Source organism: Fistularia commersonii, chromosome 20, assembly GCF_037954325.1.
Source record: "Fistularia commersonii isolate RoL2024-O1a breed Wild chromosome 20, RoL_Fcom_v1.0, whole genome shotgun sequence".
Lineage (NCBI taxonomy): Eukaryota > Metazoa > Chordata > Actinopteri > Syngnathiformes > Fistulariidae > Fistularia > Fistularia commersonii.
In genome coordinates, this window is record NC_141303.1 from 13,077,106 (window position 1) to 13,096,351 (window position 19,246).

Below are 19,246 nucleotides of genomic sequence, written 5' to 3' on the forward strand. Positions count from 1 at the left end.
GGTTTAATCGAACAGCAGCGCTGTTTCTGGGAGAGAGGAATGTGTTGGCGGCCTAAGTTCATATTCCTCTGGGATATGTAGCTCTGCTTTTTGCCTCAGCGTTTTTTTTCCTTCTTGTCCTTTTGAATTCTGCAAACCCGAAACACCGCAAAAGCTAATTTTCCCCCTCCAGGATTCACATTTATAAGCATCTTTCACTTTTTTCTGTTTCTTTGTTGTTTCAAGAGTGATAAAGATTAAGAGAACAACATTTAGATGCTGATGTCATTCTTTTTGTAAATAAACTGTGTTTATTTCCCTCATTGCCACAGAGGTTCACAAGTGAGATTGGGTATCGGTGAAAAAGCTAAATGTAAAACCATTGTCCCTGAATAAAAACTTGATAAAATCACAGCACGGAGTATAAACTTAAAGATTAAGGAAACCGTTTTCACAAGCGGTGAACAAAGAGAAATGTTAAATCGATATATCTGAGAGAGATTTTCAATCAAATGGATTGTCGAGAGAGATTTTAAAGATAAAACTCGGGCAGAAATACAAGGACTCCATCCCATCTAGTCAGCAGCTCAGCAGGTTTCCGTCGTAGGAGCGCAGCCAGCTGGCTTAAGAAAGTAATGAGTAAGATCTTGAAGTAAATCTCAAAACTCATGGCTAGCTGGTGCAACATTATTAGAATTAGGATAATAAATCTCCCCCTGCAGCTTAATGTACACTCTGGAGTCTTTGGTCGGATTTTTGAGTAATACTTGCTTTACAGACTTGTTATATTCCAGTTTAGAAGGAATAAAACCACAAATGATGGTCACTGAATGAATCCCGAGATGTCAGTCGTATGAGTGAATACCTTTGTTTGTGTAAGAGAGGGTTCTATAGATCACGGGGACACAAAAAGCTAAATCGCAAGCAAATGTGTCAAATACAAAGTGTCAAAAACAAGTCATACAAGTCACTGGTTGCTGTAAATTATTAACTGCTGGGTAAGTGCATCCTACACATAAAGACTCTAATGTACCAAATTATAATGTGAACGTAAGAGCCAAAAACAAAGATACAGACGGGAGGGTGGAGAAAAGTTGGGTTTGCCTCCTGCTGGATGTCTGTTAGTGGTGGGGGACCCTTATATCCGTGGATCACATACAGAAAGATCTTTCTTTCATTCAAGATAATATGCATTTTTACAGTTTCTGATGTTTCAACAAAAAATAATGTGCCTTTTTAATTTTTCAATAAAATTGAATTATCTGTGTTTTTTTCTGTTCTCGCCAGCCATCCTCACAGTGGATCATTCAGTGGTAGACCTGGAGACGATTGAGGCTCTGTATGAAAATGTATGCTTCGCACACTCTCATATGGTTCATCAACGAAATCCAATGTGAGATTTTTGTTTTGGTAATCTATGAAATTGTTCAATGTTTCAGAGGGCTCAGCCAGAAGAGCTGGAAAAGATCAAGAGACATTACGAAACTTCACAGGAAGAGGACGTTAAACTGCTGGACAAACCAGAACAGTCAGTACCCAACCTGCTGACAGAGATGACCGAACACTGAAACTATATTGGATTTCTTTTAGAAGTATTATTCCTGTTTACATTAGACCAGGGGTGTCAAACTCATTTCTCATGGCGGGCCACATAAATAATGGCATACTCAGCAATAAATAACCAAAATATAATGTCTTTCCTCTGTTTTGGTGTAGAGAAGTACAAGGACATTAGGAAACTCTTGGAATTTAAGGAACAATCCCTTTACAAAACATTTCATGAAACACCTGATATTTCCTTTGACAAAAGTGCAATTTCCTTTTATCATTCACAGTATTCATTGCAATCATGTGATCATGCGATCCCACTGATCGTACAAAGGCACAAAACTTTAACAAGTAATTGGTGTTGAAAAATATAGTAATGCACTTTAAGATTAAATGAGACTTATAAAGATAGGGATTTTTAAACCATTACACTTTACACCATGCACTTTAAGATTAAATGAGACTTACAAAGAAAGGGACTTTTAAACCATTTACACATGTGCATATAAAATCTGAATTGAACCCCTGGCTACACTCTACAAACTAAAAAGAGTGCTATTAAATGTGTAAGGAAGAAAGTATTCACCTGTCCTGTAAATGTGTAAACTTTATACATGAAACATGCATACGCATACAATACATACTGAAAATGTATGAAGTTGCATGAAAATTGAATTTCACCATACTCGTTTGTAGTAAAGCTGGTGACTAACTTTAAATTGCACATTTTCGCTAGCAATTAGCTAGCTGGCTTTTACCGCTGCTTCGCTGATTTCTCGGCTATCGGTGAAAGTGAACCGCTGTTTCCTCAGACCCGCCAGCAATCCGTCGATCTTATCTTTTCTCAGTTGTCTTTGAAAGCTGTCATATTTTTCACTCTGATGAGTCACGTAGTGGCGCCGTAATTATATTCTTTAAATACCGAAACTTGTTGCAAACATGCCAAACACGAAGGTTTCCCATGCGTCTCCGTAAATAAATACGACGTAGTCCGTTTTTCTTGGAAAATTCTACACTCTTTAACTACTTTTCTCTGTTTTGATAACGACATTTTGGCTAATGAGAGCGTAGCGGGGAGGTAGAGAACAGGGTAGAAAAAACGTCATAACAAGCAACAGGTGGTGCATTGATAACGTCTGCTGATTGGTCCGTCTCAGTGATGCTGATTGCCGTCTACTCTGACCAAAATAGTGCGCCCCCAGCGGAAAATTTGTGAATTGCATTTAATTAAAAAAATAAATCCTTGTCTTTTATGCATTTTTTTCACTTTCAAAATTATCCTGCGGGCCTGGTCGAACGCCTTTGCGGGTCGGTTCCGGCCCGCGGGCCGTATGTCTGACACCCCTGCATTAGACATACGTGTGATCTTGTTCCAGGTTCCTGTACGAGCTGTCTCAGATCCCAGACTTTGCCGGCAGGGCGCACTGCATCATCTTCAGGTCGGCCTTTGTCGATGGGATGGCCTCCATCCAGCGCAAGCTCAGTACCATCTCCTCTGTCTGTAAGGTAGGTTTATCTTGACATATTCGAAACCTGCTGTTTATGCAAACATAGCGTTTTTCACTATTGTTGAACATTAATTGTTGTGGTGTTGTGTTTTTAAATTCATGCAAATCAAAGTATATAGGCATTGTCTGTTCTTCCCCCAGTGGGTAACAAACCAGGGTAACTGCGTGCTGTGATTCGACACCGATTACCACAGCGCCACCCTATAATATTATATTTTAATGACCCCGCAGTACTGTGGAAGTGAGGGGGTGGGGGGTGGAGGAGCGTGAACACAGAAGATAAGTGAAGCCGCTGTTGTTTAACTGTGCTAATAAAGGTGAAGAGGTGGAGATAGTGGACTCCTACTCGTACCTTGGGGTCCACATTAACAATAAATCGGACTGGTCACACAACACTGATGCACTCTACAGGAAGGGTCAGGGCAGGATGTTCTTTCTGAGGAGGCTGAGGTTATTTGGTGTCCTCAAGACCTTCTACAGGTCTATGGTAATCAGCACACTCTTCTTGGGTATCATGTGCTGGTAGGGCGGTGCCAGGACTGGTGGGGTCAATAGGTTCAACAAGATTGCGAGGAAAGGCGCTCGGTGGTGGGTGTGAACCTGGACCATTTTATATTGGTGGCAGTGGGGAGGGGGAAGGACAAACTGGGAGCTATCCGGGACAATCCTTCCCACCCCCTGCACGGTGAGCTGTGGCTGATGGGCAGCTCCTTCAGCCAACGGTTCATCCCACCCCAGTGCAGAATTGAATGCTTCAGGCGCTCCTCTGTGCCCACGGCCATTAGACTGCACAACAGCAGTAAGGACGGCACACAACTCTGATCGGCCTGAGGTGCATCTGTGCTGCTTCCACATTCTCACTATCTCACCCCATTCACTACCTCACAAATTCACAAGCCATGCCCTAACTCTGCTGTCTTTCTTATCCTTGTTGGTCCTGCCTATTATTGTTTATTTATTTTATTCTTGTCACTGCTATTGTCCCTCTATTTATATTTTCGTTTAGTTCTGGTTGTGTATTTTTCACCCTTACTGTTCCTTTATGTTGTCCATTATTATCCCTGATAACCTGCTGTCTATGTATTTGTGGATGCCTTTCTATCTTCTGTCTCTCTATTTATATTTATATTAGTATTTATTTTACTTTATATTTTTTGACATTATAACTGTTGTGACAAAGGAATTTCCCCTATGGGAATCGATAAGGTTTATCTTATCTTATCTTATCTTATCTTATCTTATCTTATCTTATCTTATCTTATCTTATCTTATCTTGTCTAAGATAAGGTTTGTTAACTGCCAAATAGTCATTGTTGAGCACGAACATGACAATATTATATTATATCATATTATATTATATTATATTATATTATATTATATTATATGGCATTTTATTACTTGGAATTGTATAGGATGTGTTATATAGTATTATAAGATTATATTATATCATTAGACATAAGGTTATAATATATGACATTATATTGTATTATTAGAAATGTTATTGTATGACTTATAACATTAAATGACATTGTATTGTGTGACATTATATTACATTATTTGACTTTATATTTTATTACATTAATTTAGTTAATATTTCTTATATCACAGATAATAATATTGACTGTAAATAAACACTGTTGCACCCTAGCTGTGTTAAATAGAAACTGGAATAACTGTATTGTTAGCCATGTTATATTAACTTTAAACACACAGTTTATTAAGGTGTTTTTCTTGTTGGAAGGTTCTGCTTGAGAGCAGCAGTGTGAGGGAGGTGATAGGCCTGGTTCTGGCTCTGGGGAATCACATGAACGGAGGCAGCAGGGTCAGGGGTCAAGCTGATGGCTTTGGCCTGGACATCCTACCCAAACTCAAGGACGTCAAGAGCAGGGTAATGTAAAGACGGAGTAGGATGATTTTGAGTTCCCACCTCTTAACAGTCTTTTCTATTGAACTGGATTTTTTGGGCTCTCGGGATAATTAATCAAATGCTATAGATCAGCTGAAGTTGAAATGTTCACCAAAGTCTGTCTGTTAATAAAGTCTCTGTGTTATTTCTAGGACAATCGCATCAGCCTGGTAGACTACGTGGTGTCATACTACTTACGCAACGTTGACAAGGTACTCATATATAACAGCCTCCTCAGTTACTTAGTTATTATTACAACTGCAACTCCTAAAGTGTACACATAAAATGCTTGTCAAAACGAAGGGAATTCGATATTGCACCTGCCCAGTTTTCTGTATTGATATGTATCATCATATCCATGATGGGGTTCACTCTGGACTGGTTGCCAGTCAATGGCAGGGCTGCATATTGAGACAAACATTCGCTCACTCACTCCTTCGGTGCAATTTTGCCAATTTTTTCCAATTGACCTGCTGGACTGTGGGAGGAAACCCACGCAGACACGGGGAGAACATGCAAACTCCACACAGAAAGGAATCGAACCAGGTGTCCTCCATGCTGTGAGGCCATTGCCGACGCTCACCAAAACTCTCAAAATGACTTATTTTCCTGTCCCCAGAATGCAGGCACGGACAAAAGCATGTTCCCGCTTCCTGAACCTCAGGACGTCTTCGTGGCAACGCAGATCAATTTTGACAACCTCAACAGAGAGTTGAGACAACTGGGACGAGATCTGACAAGTATGTGATGTCATAACTGCTGTCGTCCTGTCTCTTCTAGCTCATTTTTATTTGAAAACATCCCGACCCCCCCCCCCCCCCCCTTGGTGTAATGTATACCCCCATTCTCCTGCCGTACTCCTATTAAATGGCTACACACGTTCCCCAAAACATGAAGTCAGACAGCCGGTGAGCCTTAGCATCCATGTGACTGGGTGACGCCTTGTGGTCATTTTGTTGTGTTTTTTTTGTTTGAAAACCTCAGACAGTCTGTGAAACTCTATCACGTTGCTCCCGAGAGGTTCCCGCAGACCAGACCTCAGCCGAGTCTGGCATCGTTTTTTCTCCGACACCCCCACATCTCACCAACCCCGGTTTCCCATCACTGGCCCCAGCCGTTAAGAAACTGTTTATACTTTGAGCTAAAGGCCCAGTTCATTGACCAAACTTGAGGTCACAAAAGCTTCAGAACAAACGGTTTCCTCTCGTCTTTCTTATCCCTCTCTCCCTACTCTCTTTTCTCCCTAAGTGTGCCCATATGACGCATGCCAGCCTGTTCAACTAGATGTCGGAGACAATGCTTCCACGTAAACCCCAGCCAGGACATTGTTGTATCCCTGCGAATACATCTGTCTCTGCACGCAGTTCATTTCGTGTGTGTTTCCACGTGCACATGCGCGTATTCTGAGACGACTAGGAGTCATGCTGCTGATACTGGCATGGCGCCTTTTAGATCCAGCTTCTAATCCTCCCGCCCATCAGATCTCCCATCGTTGTGCCTTTGTGCCCCTGTCGCCAGTGCAGGGAGACCATAGCTTCCTACTTGTGTAATCTCCATACCTCCAGTATCTGTAGCATCTCTGCACAGGCCACAGTACACAGGTGCTGACCTTTAACCTCAGCTGTATCACCTAGTCTCCAGTGTGGCCCCCAGATGTGTGCCGCAGATAGCTTTCTTTAGCTTTCAACGCAGCTTTATCTAATCGGCTCGTCTACCCAAACCACCGCGCTATCTGGATTTGCAGGCGCAGGTTCCTTATGTGCCGCCTGTTTGAACCACCCTCATACCTACTTTTGTCATCCTTCACTCTCCCTATGTTTTCGCTTTGGTTGGAATGAAATGTTTCCCGACAGATTTTAAGTCAGCCATGTTGAAGGAGATCCAAACACACCGCAATGTGTGTAAAGAACCAATTCGATCAAAGAAGATTGTTTCCCATTAGTTTGTGGCAGGGAGTTAGAATCCATCTTACAGTCCAAATAGATTCCATATCATTTCTGCATCATCGATATTAAGCGGTGATGTATTTTTCCTGGTACAAGTTCTGGATATCGAATGTCGTTGAATGCTTTCCAAACACGATGCTGAGCTGTCTTAGGTTTTAAAAAAAGCGGCACATAGTGTCATATTTGTCGAAGTGATAAGAAATAACCTTTGTATTTAAGCTCCACAGCAAGTGATCAAGGCGGTGAGCGTAAAGTACACCGGTATGTTTTGCATTACGACCAGAATTTCTACAAGAAAAATGGTCTGTACAAAAATGTGTAGCGTAGTCATGCTATCAGGGGCAGAGTTTCTGTGCCTATCGGGAAGAGGATGTGTTTCTTATGTTGATCCAACAGCAATTTGAAGAAACTACAGTTGATCATATAACCCCTTATTCAACACTGTCTGGTGAGCATCTCGCAAAGACGATTAAGTCTGAGCCGTCTTGTTCTGTTTTTGACACCTGAACGTCTCAACCTAATTTTCAAAGCAGGCATTGCGATGTGCATGCATTTTATGCGGTTGGTGTTGTAACCACAGTAAAGAGGTTTTGTGCTATAGATTATGATCATGGCTTATGGGAGCTGCTTGGCCCTTATAATTGATTATAATTGTATTATTATAACAGAATACTCGAATAACAGCAGTGCCAGATTTGGGCACAGATCTCAGTTAGCCATAATAAAGTCTTGCATTACATGAGCTTTTCAAGGGTGACACTAGGTATTGCCTGCTTGGCAATGTGATTCTTCTTCTTTCATCAGCTTTACTTCTTCTGTTGTGAAATGACTGAATATAGCCTCCCTGTTTGGTCTAAAAACCAAGCCATTCAAAACAAGTGCTTTCACACTGCAAACAAACCATTACACGGTTCAGTGTCGGACCACCTCCGGACCAAATCTCGGCCCTACATTCTGGTCGATGGCGCCTTTCCAACCTGCCAATACAGTTCCGGAGCAAATAGAGGTGTAAAAACCGTTATACTCATGTCAGTCCTTTTTATTTTTCACCGACTCATGGTTGAAACCGCAAATGATTCTGAAAAGGCTTTACAATTACAAGCACATGACAATCAGTCACGACCCCAGGAAGAACATTTCACAACCCGAAAGCAACTGTAATGGGGAAAGACAAGGAAAGCCTTTTTCCCCTTGAGCTGTTCTGGAGTCTCTACATGTGAAAAACTGATTCAAGACTGACATTTTAAGACCCATGATTTCATCTTACATTTTCTCAGGCTTTGACACATTAAACAACCCCACGTTCTTTATGGGATCTGTAGGATTTACGCCATTTCCTGTCCAAACTTGTCAGTGTTAGAGAGCCATTTATGAGGTGATCACCAAACACGTCATTTGCTCTCGCATCTGAGAGACATGTTTACGTGAAGGTCTATAACCCTCTTTGGGTTGCAATAGCAAACATGTTAGGCACTAAAAACAGACAGAAGAAAGAAAGGCTGGCCACACAATGCAGAAAGAGATACCCGCCTCTACAGTTTACACAAATCCCGAATGAAAACAGTATTCTTTTGTAATCTTATCTGGGAGATGTTGATCGAGCGTCGGGGTGGGGGCGCAGCCTCTATTATGACTGGCTGAGCAGACTGGCTCCTCTGATCCACTGATTGGATGCAGAGCAATCCCTGAGTCGCCAACTGGCGGAGGGACAGCGGGAGAGGGAGCGGAGCTTGCAGTCGCCATCTCAAGGTGAATCTCAGCAAGTGATATCAGAGAGGGGGGGGGGGGATAACCTCTCCGTCCACGGGTGGAGGTACTTTAACCTCTGTTTCTCCGTCGGTTTCCTTCTACCTTTTATTAGTTGCATTATTTAAGTTAAAGTTACTTGTCAAATTGAATCTTGAGTACTGGAGAGATGTGGTTGAAATTCGTCGTGGCTCAAATACTGTACATTGAAACGCATTGAAAATATCACTGAAAAATCCAAAATAGAGAAAGGCTTGGGAAAAAAAAAATCAATTATATGAGTTTTCATCAAAACATAAACACTAAAGCAAGGCATGATGGAGAACTCAGTGGTTGTATATGTACAGTAAATGTACATTTATATGGGCATGCGTATATGTTGTGCGTGGAAGTTGTCAGTCATCCAGGTCACGGGGAATTCATTTCGAAATCTTCTTGTGCCTACGTGTATATGTTATTTTTATTGTCCAATGGAGGGTAAAGGCCTGTTGCGTTCTTAGCTTGAATTGCATTCTTGTTTTAGTTTTATTTCACAAACCTCTCCAGCACATATGTATTAAAATGTGTTGTGTATGTGTGTGTGTATGCGGGTTGGTGAAACTGAAATAATAATTGCTACATTAAAATCCCCTCCGTTCCACCACCTCCATATCCATCTTTAAAAAATTTCCAGGGTTTATTTGATTTCAAATGCTGGGTTGCTAGTTAAAACCCATTCTTGGAGCCTTCAGCTCACCATAAGACATTTTCATCCACTGATTATTGCACTTGGATTTGTTCCATAATAAAGTGTTATCGTCATCACACCTATTTGTCTCACACAAGAATACTTTCCACAAAGACTAAATTTTCTCTTTTAGCAATTAATGTGAAAACCAACCTCTACTCTTAACGATTGTCATTGTACACATTGAACCTGAAACTGAAGAAAATCACGTTTGTCAGCAGCCGGTTCTTCCTGTACTTTTCCTGTCCATATACACGATTGTCTAAGAAAGGAAAAAAAAATTACATCTTAATATTGACGAATACGGCAATTTTTCTGTAAAGCACCCACATCTGCATCTCCAATGAGTTGCTATTTCTGAAAAATATATTTTCTTTCAGGTTGTGAAAAGAACGTGCAGAAGGTTTGCTCCAACTCACCTGAGGAACACCTGCAACCCTTCAAAGACAGGATGGAAGCCTTCATTCTCAGTGGTGAGTTTGTGAGTGATTATATGGCAGGTTATCTCTCACTTTATTGGATAGGCTCTCCTTGAACATGTCAACCTGCAACAAAACAGATTGTTCCATTTTTTTAAACTCCCATTTCATAAAAAAAAATGCCCATTTTGGACACAGGAGAGAAAATTTGAATAAATAAATAGACAGATAAATGAATACATCCACCTTGGTGATTTTCATAGGCAAGAACATCATGACTTTAATATACATAAGGCTTAAAAACCACCTTATATAATAGAAAAATATGGTATAAAAAAAAACATAAAAAATGTGAAGTAATAGTTCTTATCAAAAACACTGGAAATTATAAATTTGTATTGAGAACTATAGCACCAAGAATTACTTCTAGATGATACATATATAACAGCCTTTTAAAAAGGTTATAGTTATAAAATCGTTTGCTTGTAATTAGGTACATAATATTGTGCTAGTATACATAGTATTGTCTTTAGTATGTCATAAATTAATACAAAGGAAAAAGAACACAGATTCTCGAACACAATACTAACAGAGCAGTGATATTGTGTCTGATATTTAAGTCACTTATAAACCCTGGCTTCACTATAAATATTTAATATTCATTTTCAATGCCCTGTTGACTCACTTCAGTTACACAGGTAAGCACCCCAGTCTCATAATGTGAAAGGTAATCATTCATAAATTACATTTATTCAAACCTGACTCAACAAGAAGCACCAAAAACTTTGACATTTATATGTGCCAAGTCTTGAAGACTGAATTTTAGATGCTCTCCCCAAAAAAAATAAAAGATATAAAAGCAACCATTCATGACTTTCATTACTCTGGTGGTTTACAAATATTGTGTTATTACTTTGCATTTTCCCGGTGCATATATTCTTCTCACAAGAATACAGATGTTCCCCGAGGACCTACTACCCAGAATTTCACAATTTTCTTATCTTGACTGGGGATTTAAGACTTTATACGCTCAAAACAACAAATCAATTCCTACCTCCACTTCAAACCACAGGCTCCCATCGAAAATACAGTGCCCCCTTAACTAGAATACGGTGTCTGCATGTGTGTGTATGCGTGTCTGTGTGTGTGTGTGTGTGTGTGTGTGTGTGTGTGTGTGTGTGTGTGTGTGTGTGTGTGTGTGTGTGTGCGTGCGTGTGCGTATTTGAAGCAGATAGGGCAGGTACTGAGGAACGGCGAGACACTCAGATAGGGATCAGACAATGGCTGAGACACCGGGGTTCTATGACTGGATCAACTCGCCCTCTGAGACTTTTTCATTGCGCGGAATATTAATTTAAACCACGCAGCGTCTCTTTGCGCTGATGCAGACGTATGAAAACAGACTTTATTCATTCTTTTTTTTTTCTGTTGTTGTTTCCTCACAGAAAGGCTGCAGTATGAAAGCAGAAGAAAGTCATTAAAAGGGACTTTTGACAGGGATCTTTCACATTACAACTGTAATAACACTGAGAGTGATTAATAGCCAACGTCTATTGTTGTTCCTCTGACATTTTTCACAAGACATCAAATGAAACGGCCGGGCTTTTAGAAACTGATGGCCGAACAAGCTCAAACATTGTTGCTCTGCTCAAAATAATGCATTTCAACTGTTTAAAGATGTTGACAGACCAATAAAGGTTACTTTATGGGGTTGATGTGGTTTGGTCCGGTGAGATTTAGGGTGCAAAGCTGCACTGGAATAACATGAAGCGATCTTGCAGGAGAAATCTGAACGTGATTAGTTGATGTGGACATTTTCCTGGCAGCCCCGAAACAAAATCCGGCAACATTACAGGGAGAAAGGGACCATTAGTGTTATTTTGAAATGATGGCATTGCAATCTAAAAGTGGTGCAGAGAATGCCTCTATTGTTGAATAACTGCCTGTTCTGAATAAATAGCAGCCGTGAAGACACCAAATGGTTGTTTGGCTGCGGTCGACGAGGTCATCGTCAAATAAGTGCTTCTTTTCGAGTCTTGTGACTGTTTGTGTGAAATGACTGTCGGAGGCCATTTCAAAATCTGTGAATCGTCTCTTAAAACTGTTTTCCAGCACGAAAAGAGCATGGCGAGGCTTCCTATCAGATGACGAGCGCACAAAAGAGGTCGGTGGGCATCATCTCGATTAACTTTTTATCCAGCCTCACTTTCTTTCCCTCTTACTCCGTTATATTTCTGGCCCCTGACCTCTTTCCCCCTTTTGCTCAGCTTTCAGGACCTGGTTGCATATTTTGGGCTGAGGCCGAAGACGGGAGAGAAGGAGGTGAGCTCGGGACACTTCTTCATGCTGTGGTATGAGTTTTGCGCTGACTTCAAGGTCAGGTGGAAACGGGAGAACAAGAGCATCTCCAAAGACAGGTAACAACCATATTGTGATTTCTAAATTTGCCTTTGAACTCTTATTTATTCAGAATAATAAAAAAATAAATAAATAAATAAATAAATAAGGGGGAAAAAAAGAGCTCTCCCTTTGGAAAATATGGAAATGATGTAAGGTAACAATGTGCCATAGCTCTTTCCTCTACGGAACGAATTCTTTTGAGAATTGAATAAATGATGTATGAAAGTGTTTTACTGTCAAAGATAAATGAACCACAATAAATGTGATGCCTCGGAGGGAAGGGGGGTTTGGTTTTTGGGTTCGATCAAAACCAGGATTGTATTGATACTGGCTTCATTCATTCGTTTCATCTTGGATGGATGAATGGGGAAAGAAAAATAATTCTGAAACTTAAGCTGGGAGTTTAAGATTAATTTGGAGTGACTGTTTCTGGCACTTTTTTGTCGCAGGCTAAATGAGGCACAGCAGTCGGTGAAGAGGATTACGGGAGAGAAGAAGGTGGAAACGAGAAAAATTAACCCTAACAGCCTGGTAAGACAGATTTCATCGATGCACGGATATGTGCTATATTTTACACGTTCGAAAAATGCGACGATCAATTGGATGATTTGCCACAAAAAGTCAATCATCCCGCAAAATTGGTTGAAAGTACAGTTATAATTACAAAGCACAGTGATTCTAAAACAACATTGGACTTAAGCTTTGGTAATTATATAATCACAAAATGTCTCAACCGCAGCCTAAATATGAAAAAACCCTCCTCCAACACACTCTCCTGGGTAATGAATCTCCCCATCTCAATGATCTTTAAGACAGCAGGCTCATCGAACATGCAATATTCTGATAAATACTACTGCTTTAAACCGGGGGGGCAAGATCAACAGTCAATACGCACTCATGGTAACCATTTTCACGAACACAAGTCAAAGTCGGTTAAAAACACTGATGTAATGAATTTTTGCATAATTTCCATGAGCTGTATTTTGTTTTTATTGAAATAAAAAGTATATTTACAAGAAAATACAATAGACGTTTCACCCAAGAACTCTATAAATGAGATTTTTATATAATTCATTGTCATAATATGCAAATACATTAATCAAAAATGGATTCCATATTTTTATTTTCATGACTTTTCCAGCTGAGGACTTTCACTTGTAACTGAGAGTTTCAAAGACTGATTGCTTATTAGAAGTAGGTCAGCTGATCATTTGAGTATAAATATTTCTGCCATGCAAAAATACATTTTGTTACTTGAATCTGGCCTCTTACCAGTGTATATTTGCTACTGGTGCATTTTTTCCCTGGCACTGATCATATTCTGTCCCCCGACAGAAAGAACGCCTGCGACAGAAAGAAGCCAACATGTCTTCGACTTGAGACACTCAGGAAAACTGTAGCATGAAGAGGATTCCAAAAACACCTCATCCAGATGGGATGCGGAGAAATAAACCAAACTTGTACTATGTTTAGCATTTGTCTGTTCTGACATTGACAGAATAATAACACGCACACATATGTATGTGTATTTGAATTTTGATTACAAAGAGCATTTTGTGCAATAAAGTGCAAATCAGTGATAGATTGGTCTCTGTATAGATTTAATTTTGCACTGACGGCATATGGCTGGTGTAGTCCACATTTTTTTTTCCAATAAAATCAGTGATGGGAGAATTGTGACATCTAAATCTTGAAAACTGTTTTATTCACAAGTAGCTTTACACGACACACACACACACTTAGGCACACTCGTGAAAATTAAGTGGCTTTTAGTAGTGCAGGTTGTCTTCAAAAACAAAACACTTGGCCCTGAACCCAAATCCCACACAGTGGAAACAATACAACCATCCCAACATCCCGCCCTCTCCTTGAAAGATGAGCCTTCATCCATTTTCTGTTGAGTATTCCTCTCCTTTGCTCCATCCTGCGACACATACATTTCAAAATCCTCCTTCATCCAGGCAAGGTGACTTCTCTTCACCCAATGCAATAATCCAAAATTTTGTAAAAAAAAAATACCCATAGTAATACATAAATGAGTTCTTTGGTCAGTTGCAATCATATCAAAGAAAGGGAATGGTAATGAACTACTCAGAAACATGTCTCAAATGATTCTAAGAGGCCTTTTTTATGTCTTTCGTCGAATGGATTATTTGGACCGGTGGCTTGAGAGTTCCAGATGCCGAGCCAGCTGCGTCCTCGCCGGGGTAGCGGATGCTGATCTCCCGGCCTGTGCTGTCAGTCCGTGTCAATAGTCGTGCAGCGGCACTGCTTGACGCGCTGGACCCGTTTTTTCCGGGTGCTGGGGTTTTTCCCCGGGCAGAAGAGGGTGTAGGTGACGGTGCTGTAGGTCTTGGGTTTGCAGGCGGAGCAGGACTGGAAAGCGTTACCGTCCTGGTAGACGTGCCGCGGGATGTAGAAGGAGTTGCACTGTCCGTAGCAGAAGCGGTTGATGATGGTGCGGCTCAGGCAGCCTTCCTCCCGGATGGTTTGCTTCAGCGGCTGCGTCTTGCACCAGTCCAAGCGCAGGTACCGGCGCTCGGTAACGTGCAGCGCCTCCTGGCTGGACTCCAGCACCTCGTCGGTCGTGGTGAGAGACCCCGTTCCCCGAGAGAGGAATCCGCCGATGGGAGGCTGCTGGCATCTCTCGGATTCGTTGGGATTGGATTTGTTTGGATGCGGGAAAGCGCCTTGAAACGTCGCGGCGTCCGGATTCCTCAGCGTGCTGAGCAGCAGCGCTACAGCCGTCAGAAGAGACCGTGTCCTCATTTCTGCAGTTGTAAGGTGGGGAAAAAAAAAAACAAAAACAAAAAATAAACACCACGTTGCTTAATCAGTTGTAATAAGATGTGAATTACGCGCGCATTACGCATTACCCAAAGTGATTGCGTTTTTGAGGATGAAAAAGAGATGCGAAAAAAAGAGCTCCAAGTTTCTCCTGAAAGGTCCAGCGTCTTCTGTCGTGACTTTATGAATGAAACGGTGAAGGTTGTCAACTTGTCTAGCTTCCACGGACACGCCCCCCCCCCCCCCCCCCACACACACAACCCCCGAACCCTGATCCACACCATGATCTCTGAAGGGAGGAACAAACTCGAGTCTTTATCAGTGCAGATAAATCGTTTATTTGACTTTACAATTTAAAAACAAAAAACACCGCTTTTGCAGGATGACGTGACCCTTCCCAGAATGAACGAGAAAGAATTGACTAGATTGTCAAAATAAACACACTTTCTTTTACCCAAGCAAAGCGACGAATGTGAGAGCGCAAAGACCAGACATCCCCCTCCCTTTTTTTATATTTAATTTATTTTATTCCCTGAGTTAGCAACTTGCTCCTTTCCTCTCACTCACTGTTCGTAAGTATGTAGTACCACATTCCACCACAGGGTGGCGTGAAACCAACTGTGATTAGTTTGCCGAGACGCGGTCACAGCATTAGCTCAGTGCTGTGTCGGCGGCAAAGACGTTGGACGCCTGTAATGTGGCTAATGTCTGTGTTACAGGTAAAGATTTATAACGACACGTAAATAGGTAGAAACGAGCGAAAGAGTCCCGGTGAAGTGAGTGAATGGCCGTTTAACTTGTAGGGTTTAGGTCGACAGTAGTGCTAATAGCATGCGATCGCTAGCCGCTAGCTAACTGTAGCCTCTTGGCGGGGCTACTGTGTATTGGAGCCGAGTGTCGGTTTGGAATGTGTGTAAATGTAGGTGTACAGAGGGGAAATTGGAGCAATTGCTATGCTGGTTTTGTAAATAAGGAAAACTGTGTTTAGTTTGCCGAGACGCGGTCACAGCATTAGTTCAGTGCTGTGTCGGCAGCAAAGAGGTAGGACGCCAGTAATGTGGCTAATGTCTGTGTTACAGCCGACAATAAAACCCGCAAAACCTACACACTGAATCATCATCATTCACGTGTGCAACAAATTTGGTGACCCGTATGGGGATCAGCGGTGCTGTTAACGACGAGGGATCACAGTACAGGCAAGATGGAGTTGGAGAGACAGCAAGATAAGCTGAGTGAGGTCCTACTGCAGCTAAGGTTTGATCAACTACAGGAGGTTGGTTTTCTAGCTAAGATCCCCACAGAACAACTGACAAAGAAGCACTCGCTGATCAGAGCTATAAATGAAACAACAGAAACAGTTATTGAAAAGTAAAATGAGGATGTTTCATGTGTCTTTCTGGAAAGATTAATTAAAAGGGCAAGAGAACTGAAAGAAAATGATGGCCATTCAGATAATGAGGACGGTGTGAGTCAAGACGCCATTGCTTTGACTAGTCTGCAGGAGCATTATGCAGCTTTACAGCTAAGTTTCCAAACGGCAACTCGGAAGTTGGAGGAAGAAATGGCACAGCTGACTCAGACAATAGCTTCCAAAGAACCAGGCCATCGTCCAAGTTTGAACCTCACTGCTTTACCAGTAGTGCAGCCACCTGAACTGACCATCCGCAGAGAGTTTAGGATTAATGGCCAAATTGAGGAACAAGGCCAAAAAGACAAACTTTCATATTCAAATCTGATTCATCAAATTGAAATCAGACTAAAAAGAAATAATAGCGAAGCTGAGATTATTGAAGCTGTTGTCCCAGCCATCAGTCCTGGTTTAGGCCTTCGTGACATGTTAGAAATCAAAACAGACCTCACACTCCAACACCTTCGCACCATTCTGAAAGGACATTACAAAGAGGACAGTTTGACTGATCTGTATCATCGTCTCATAAACATCACTCAGGAGTAATGAGTCCCCACAAAATTTTCTGTTCAGGGCGGTAGAGCTGAAGGAGAGACTTCTAGCTTCATCAAAAGAACCAGGTACAGATGAGTATAGTGCTGAACTCGTACAGAAAAAGTTCTTGCGAGCTGTTAGCACAGGTTTAATCAGTGACAGTGTGAAGTATCAGATAAAACTTGTCTAGATGATCCATCCATCACTGATGATGTCTTGATAGCTACCGTATTTTTCGGACTATACGTCGCTCCGGATTATACGTTGCACCAGCCAAAAATGCATAATAAAGAACGAAAAAAACGTACATAAGTCGCACTGGAGTATAAGTTACATTTGGGGGGGGGGGGGATTTATTTAATAAAATACAACAACAAGAACAGACATGTCATTTAAAATTTTAATGACGAACAATTTAAAATAAAAATAGAATAGAGGCAACAACAGGCTGAACGATATGCTTACGTTACATGACACAACTGAGAAACTGCGTGGTATGTTAACATAACATACTAACAGTCATTCCGATAACTATAGTATAAATAACATGCTAAGAAGTTTACCAAAACCATCTGTGTCACTCCAAATACCCGGTAACTAAAATCCCATGAAATCTTCATCCTCGGTGTCACTTCTCATCAACTCCGCTAACTCCGGAGGTAGAAGATGCGGCACTTCCTCTTCTACGTCACTTCTACGTCAGACTCATCGTCACTTCCAGTTCCAACTATTCCAGCCTTTCTGAATCCTGCCAGAATGGTTTCGGTTGTGACCAAAGCCCATGCTTTTTCGATCCATTCAATAACTTCCACGAAAGTTGCACGGCCCATTCTCCCAGTTGCCGTGAAGCTGTGCTCTCTGTCCGTCATCCACTGCTCCCACAGGTTACGCAAGACTGCCTTAAAGCTCCTATTCACGGAGATATCAAGCAGCTGGAGTACTTTGGTTAAGCCTCCAAGGGATGATGACAGGTATGGTGTTGATTTTTTTTAATTTATCTTTGATCTGTGGCGTGATGTGCGCTTGCATGCTATTCATCACAAGCAGAGCTTTGCGTGCTCTAAAGAAGCCATCCGGACGCTTAGTGTAGCACTTCATAAGCCATACGTTCATCATTTCTTGATCCATCCACCCTTTTTCATTCACTGCGACTGCAAGTAAGGTTGATTGGATTTTTGGCATAGTTTTCCGTTTGAAAATGACCATTGGTGGCAGTTTTGATCCATCTCCACAACACGCCAGTACCACTGTGAAGTGCGATTTCTCATGACCATCTGTTACTATATTTACACTCTTTTGTCCTTTCTTTGCAACACTTCGGCCCATTGGAATGTCAAACGTGAGGGGGGCCTCGTCCATGTTAATAATATGATCGGGTGTTACGTTGTGCTCACTTACATGCCTCTCAATGAATTCACGGAAACTGTCAGCCTTGACTTGGAAATCTGGCAGTTTTTGGGACATCGCTGTCCTTGGTCTTATAGAGAGGCGATTGCGTTGCATGAAGCGATAACACCACGAAGGTCCTCCTGCAAAGTCATTGATATTCATCTCCCTGGCAAATACTTGGGCTTGGAGACGCAACTGCACTGTTGACAAGCCTCTGCCAGCAGCCCATTGTTCAAGCACCTATGTGTGAAGGCGTTCCTCTATCTGTGGCCACCTAGCTTTTAGCCCGCGATTGTTTTTTTTTGTTTTCTTCATCTCAGTTAGAGTTACCTCCGCTTTTCACCAGTCTCTTACAAGCTTCTCGCTAACTCCAAACTTTCTCTCTGCAGCTCGATTACTGTTTTCGGCTGCATATTTTACTACTTGCAGCTTGTAATCAGCAGAAACAAATTTCCTTTTCTGTGCCATTTTTGTTAAGTTCTTCACCAATGTTGAAATTATTATCACAGGCCTATAGCGCACTCTTGCGGTTCAGTGTGAAAATAATATGTGAAATGATATACCGGTACCGGTAATAATGTGTTAATAATTTCACACATAAGTCGCTCCAGAGTATAAGCCGCACCCCCCACCAAACTATGAAAAAAAACGCGACTTATAGTCCGGAATATATGGTAAGACCAATGAAGCAGCAAGCGTTGAGTGGGAGAGGCAGCAGAATTTTAAGAAAAACAGCAGAGAGCCATGGGTGAGAGAGGTCAGGGTAGAGCCACAGCCAGTCCAGGAAACAATAATTGGTGCAGTAGGTGGACAGGAACAATCATGTTCTACCTCAACAAAGAATAAAGCAGTTAAAACACAACCAACAGTCACCCAGAAAGAAACTGAACTTCTTGAGATCATCAGTCAAAGGAAGAAATTACTGTAATTAAAAGTGCCATTCAGGAGT

The 19,246-nt window shown here is 41.5% G+C and overlaps 2 protein-coding genes across 3 annotated transcripts in view; one reads left to right on the forward strand and one right to left on the reverse strand.

Annotated features, from left to right (window-relative positions):
* The window catches only part of LOC147222991 (formin-like), a 34,951-nt gene extending 20,859 nt beyond the window's left edge, over positions 1–14,092 (forward strand). For both annotated transcript variants that reach the window (XM_086166785.1, XM_086166786.1), the window contains 11 exons: positions 1,267–1,328; positions 1,419–1,507; positions 2,904–3,033; positions 4,777–4,923; positions 5,094–5,153; positions 5,561–5,681; positions 9,741–9,833; positions 11,892–11,943; positions 12,047–12,196; positions 12,629–12,710; positions 13,515–14,092. In XM_086166785.1, coding sequence (XP_086022911.1) covers positions 1,267–1,328; positions 1,419–1,507; positions 2,904–3,033; positions 4,777–4,923; positions 5,094–5,153; positions 5,561–5,681; positions 9,741–9,833; positions 11,892–11,943; positions 12,047–12,196; positions 12,629–12,710; positions 13,515–13,559 — 1,031 coding nt within the window. In that variant the 3' untranslated portion in view covers positions 13,560–14,092. The remainder of the gene's footprint in view (positions 1–1,266; positions 1,329–1,418; positions 1,508–2,903; positions 3,034–4,776; positions 4,924–5,093; positions 5,154–5,560; positions 5,682–9,740; positions 9,834–11,891; positions 11,944–12,046; positions 12,197–12,628; positions 12,711–13,514) is intronic.
* Positions 13,227–15,202, reverse strand: grem1a (gremlin 1a, DAN family BMP antagonist). The gene is made up of 2 exons (XM_086166788.1): positions 15,056–15,202; positions 13,227–14,950 (listed from the first exon to the last, which is right to left on the reverse strand). The coding sequence occupies exon 2, from the start codon at positions 14,946–14,948 to the stop codon at positions 14,418–14,420; it is 531 nt and encodes a 176-aa protein (XP_086022914.1). The 5' UTR covers positions 14,949–14,950; positions 15,056–15,202; the 3' UTR covers positions 13,227–14,417.
* Between the last annotated feature and the right edge of the window lie 4,044 nt (positions 15,203–19,246).

Bases quoted from the DNA above. Each gene is read 5' to 3' on its own strand.
- grem1a (XM_086166788.1), bottom strand. From the start codon at position 14,948: ATGAGGACACGGTCTCTTCTGACGGCTGTAGCGCTGCTGCTCAGCACG.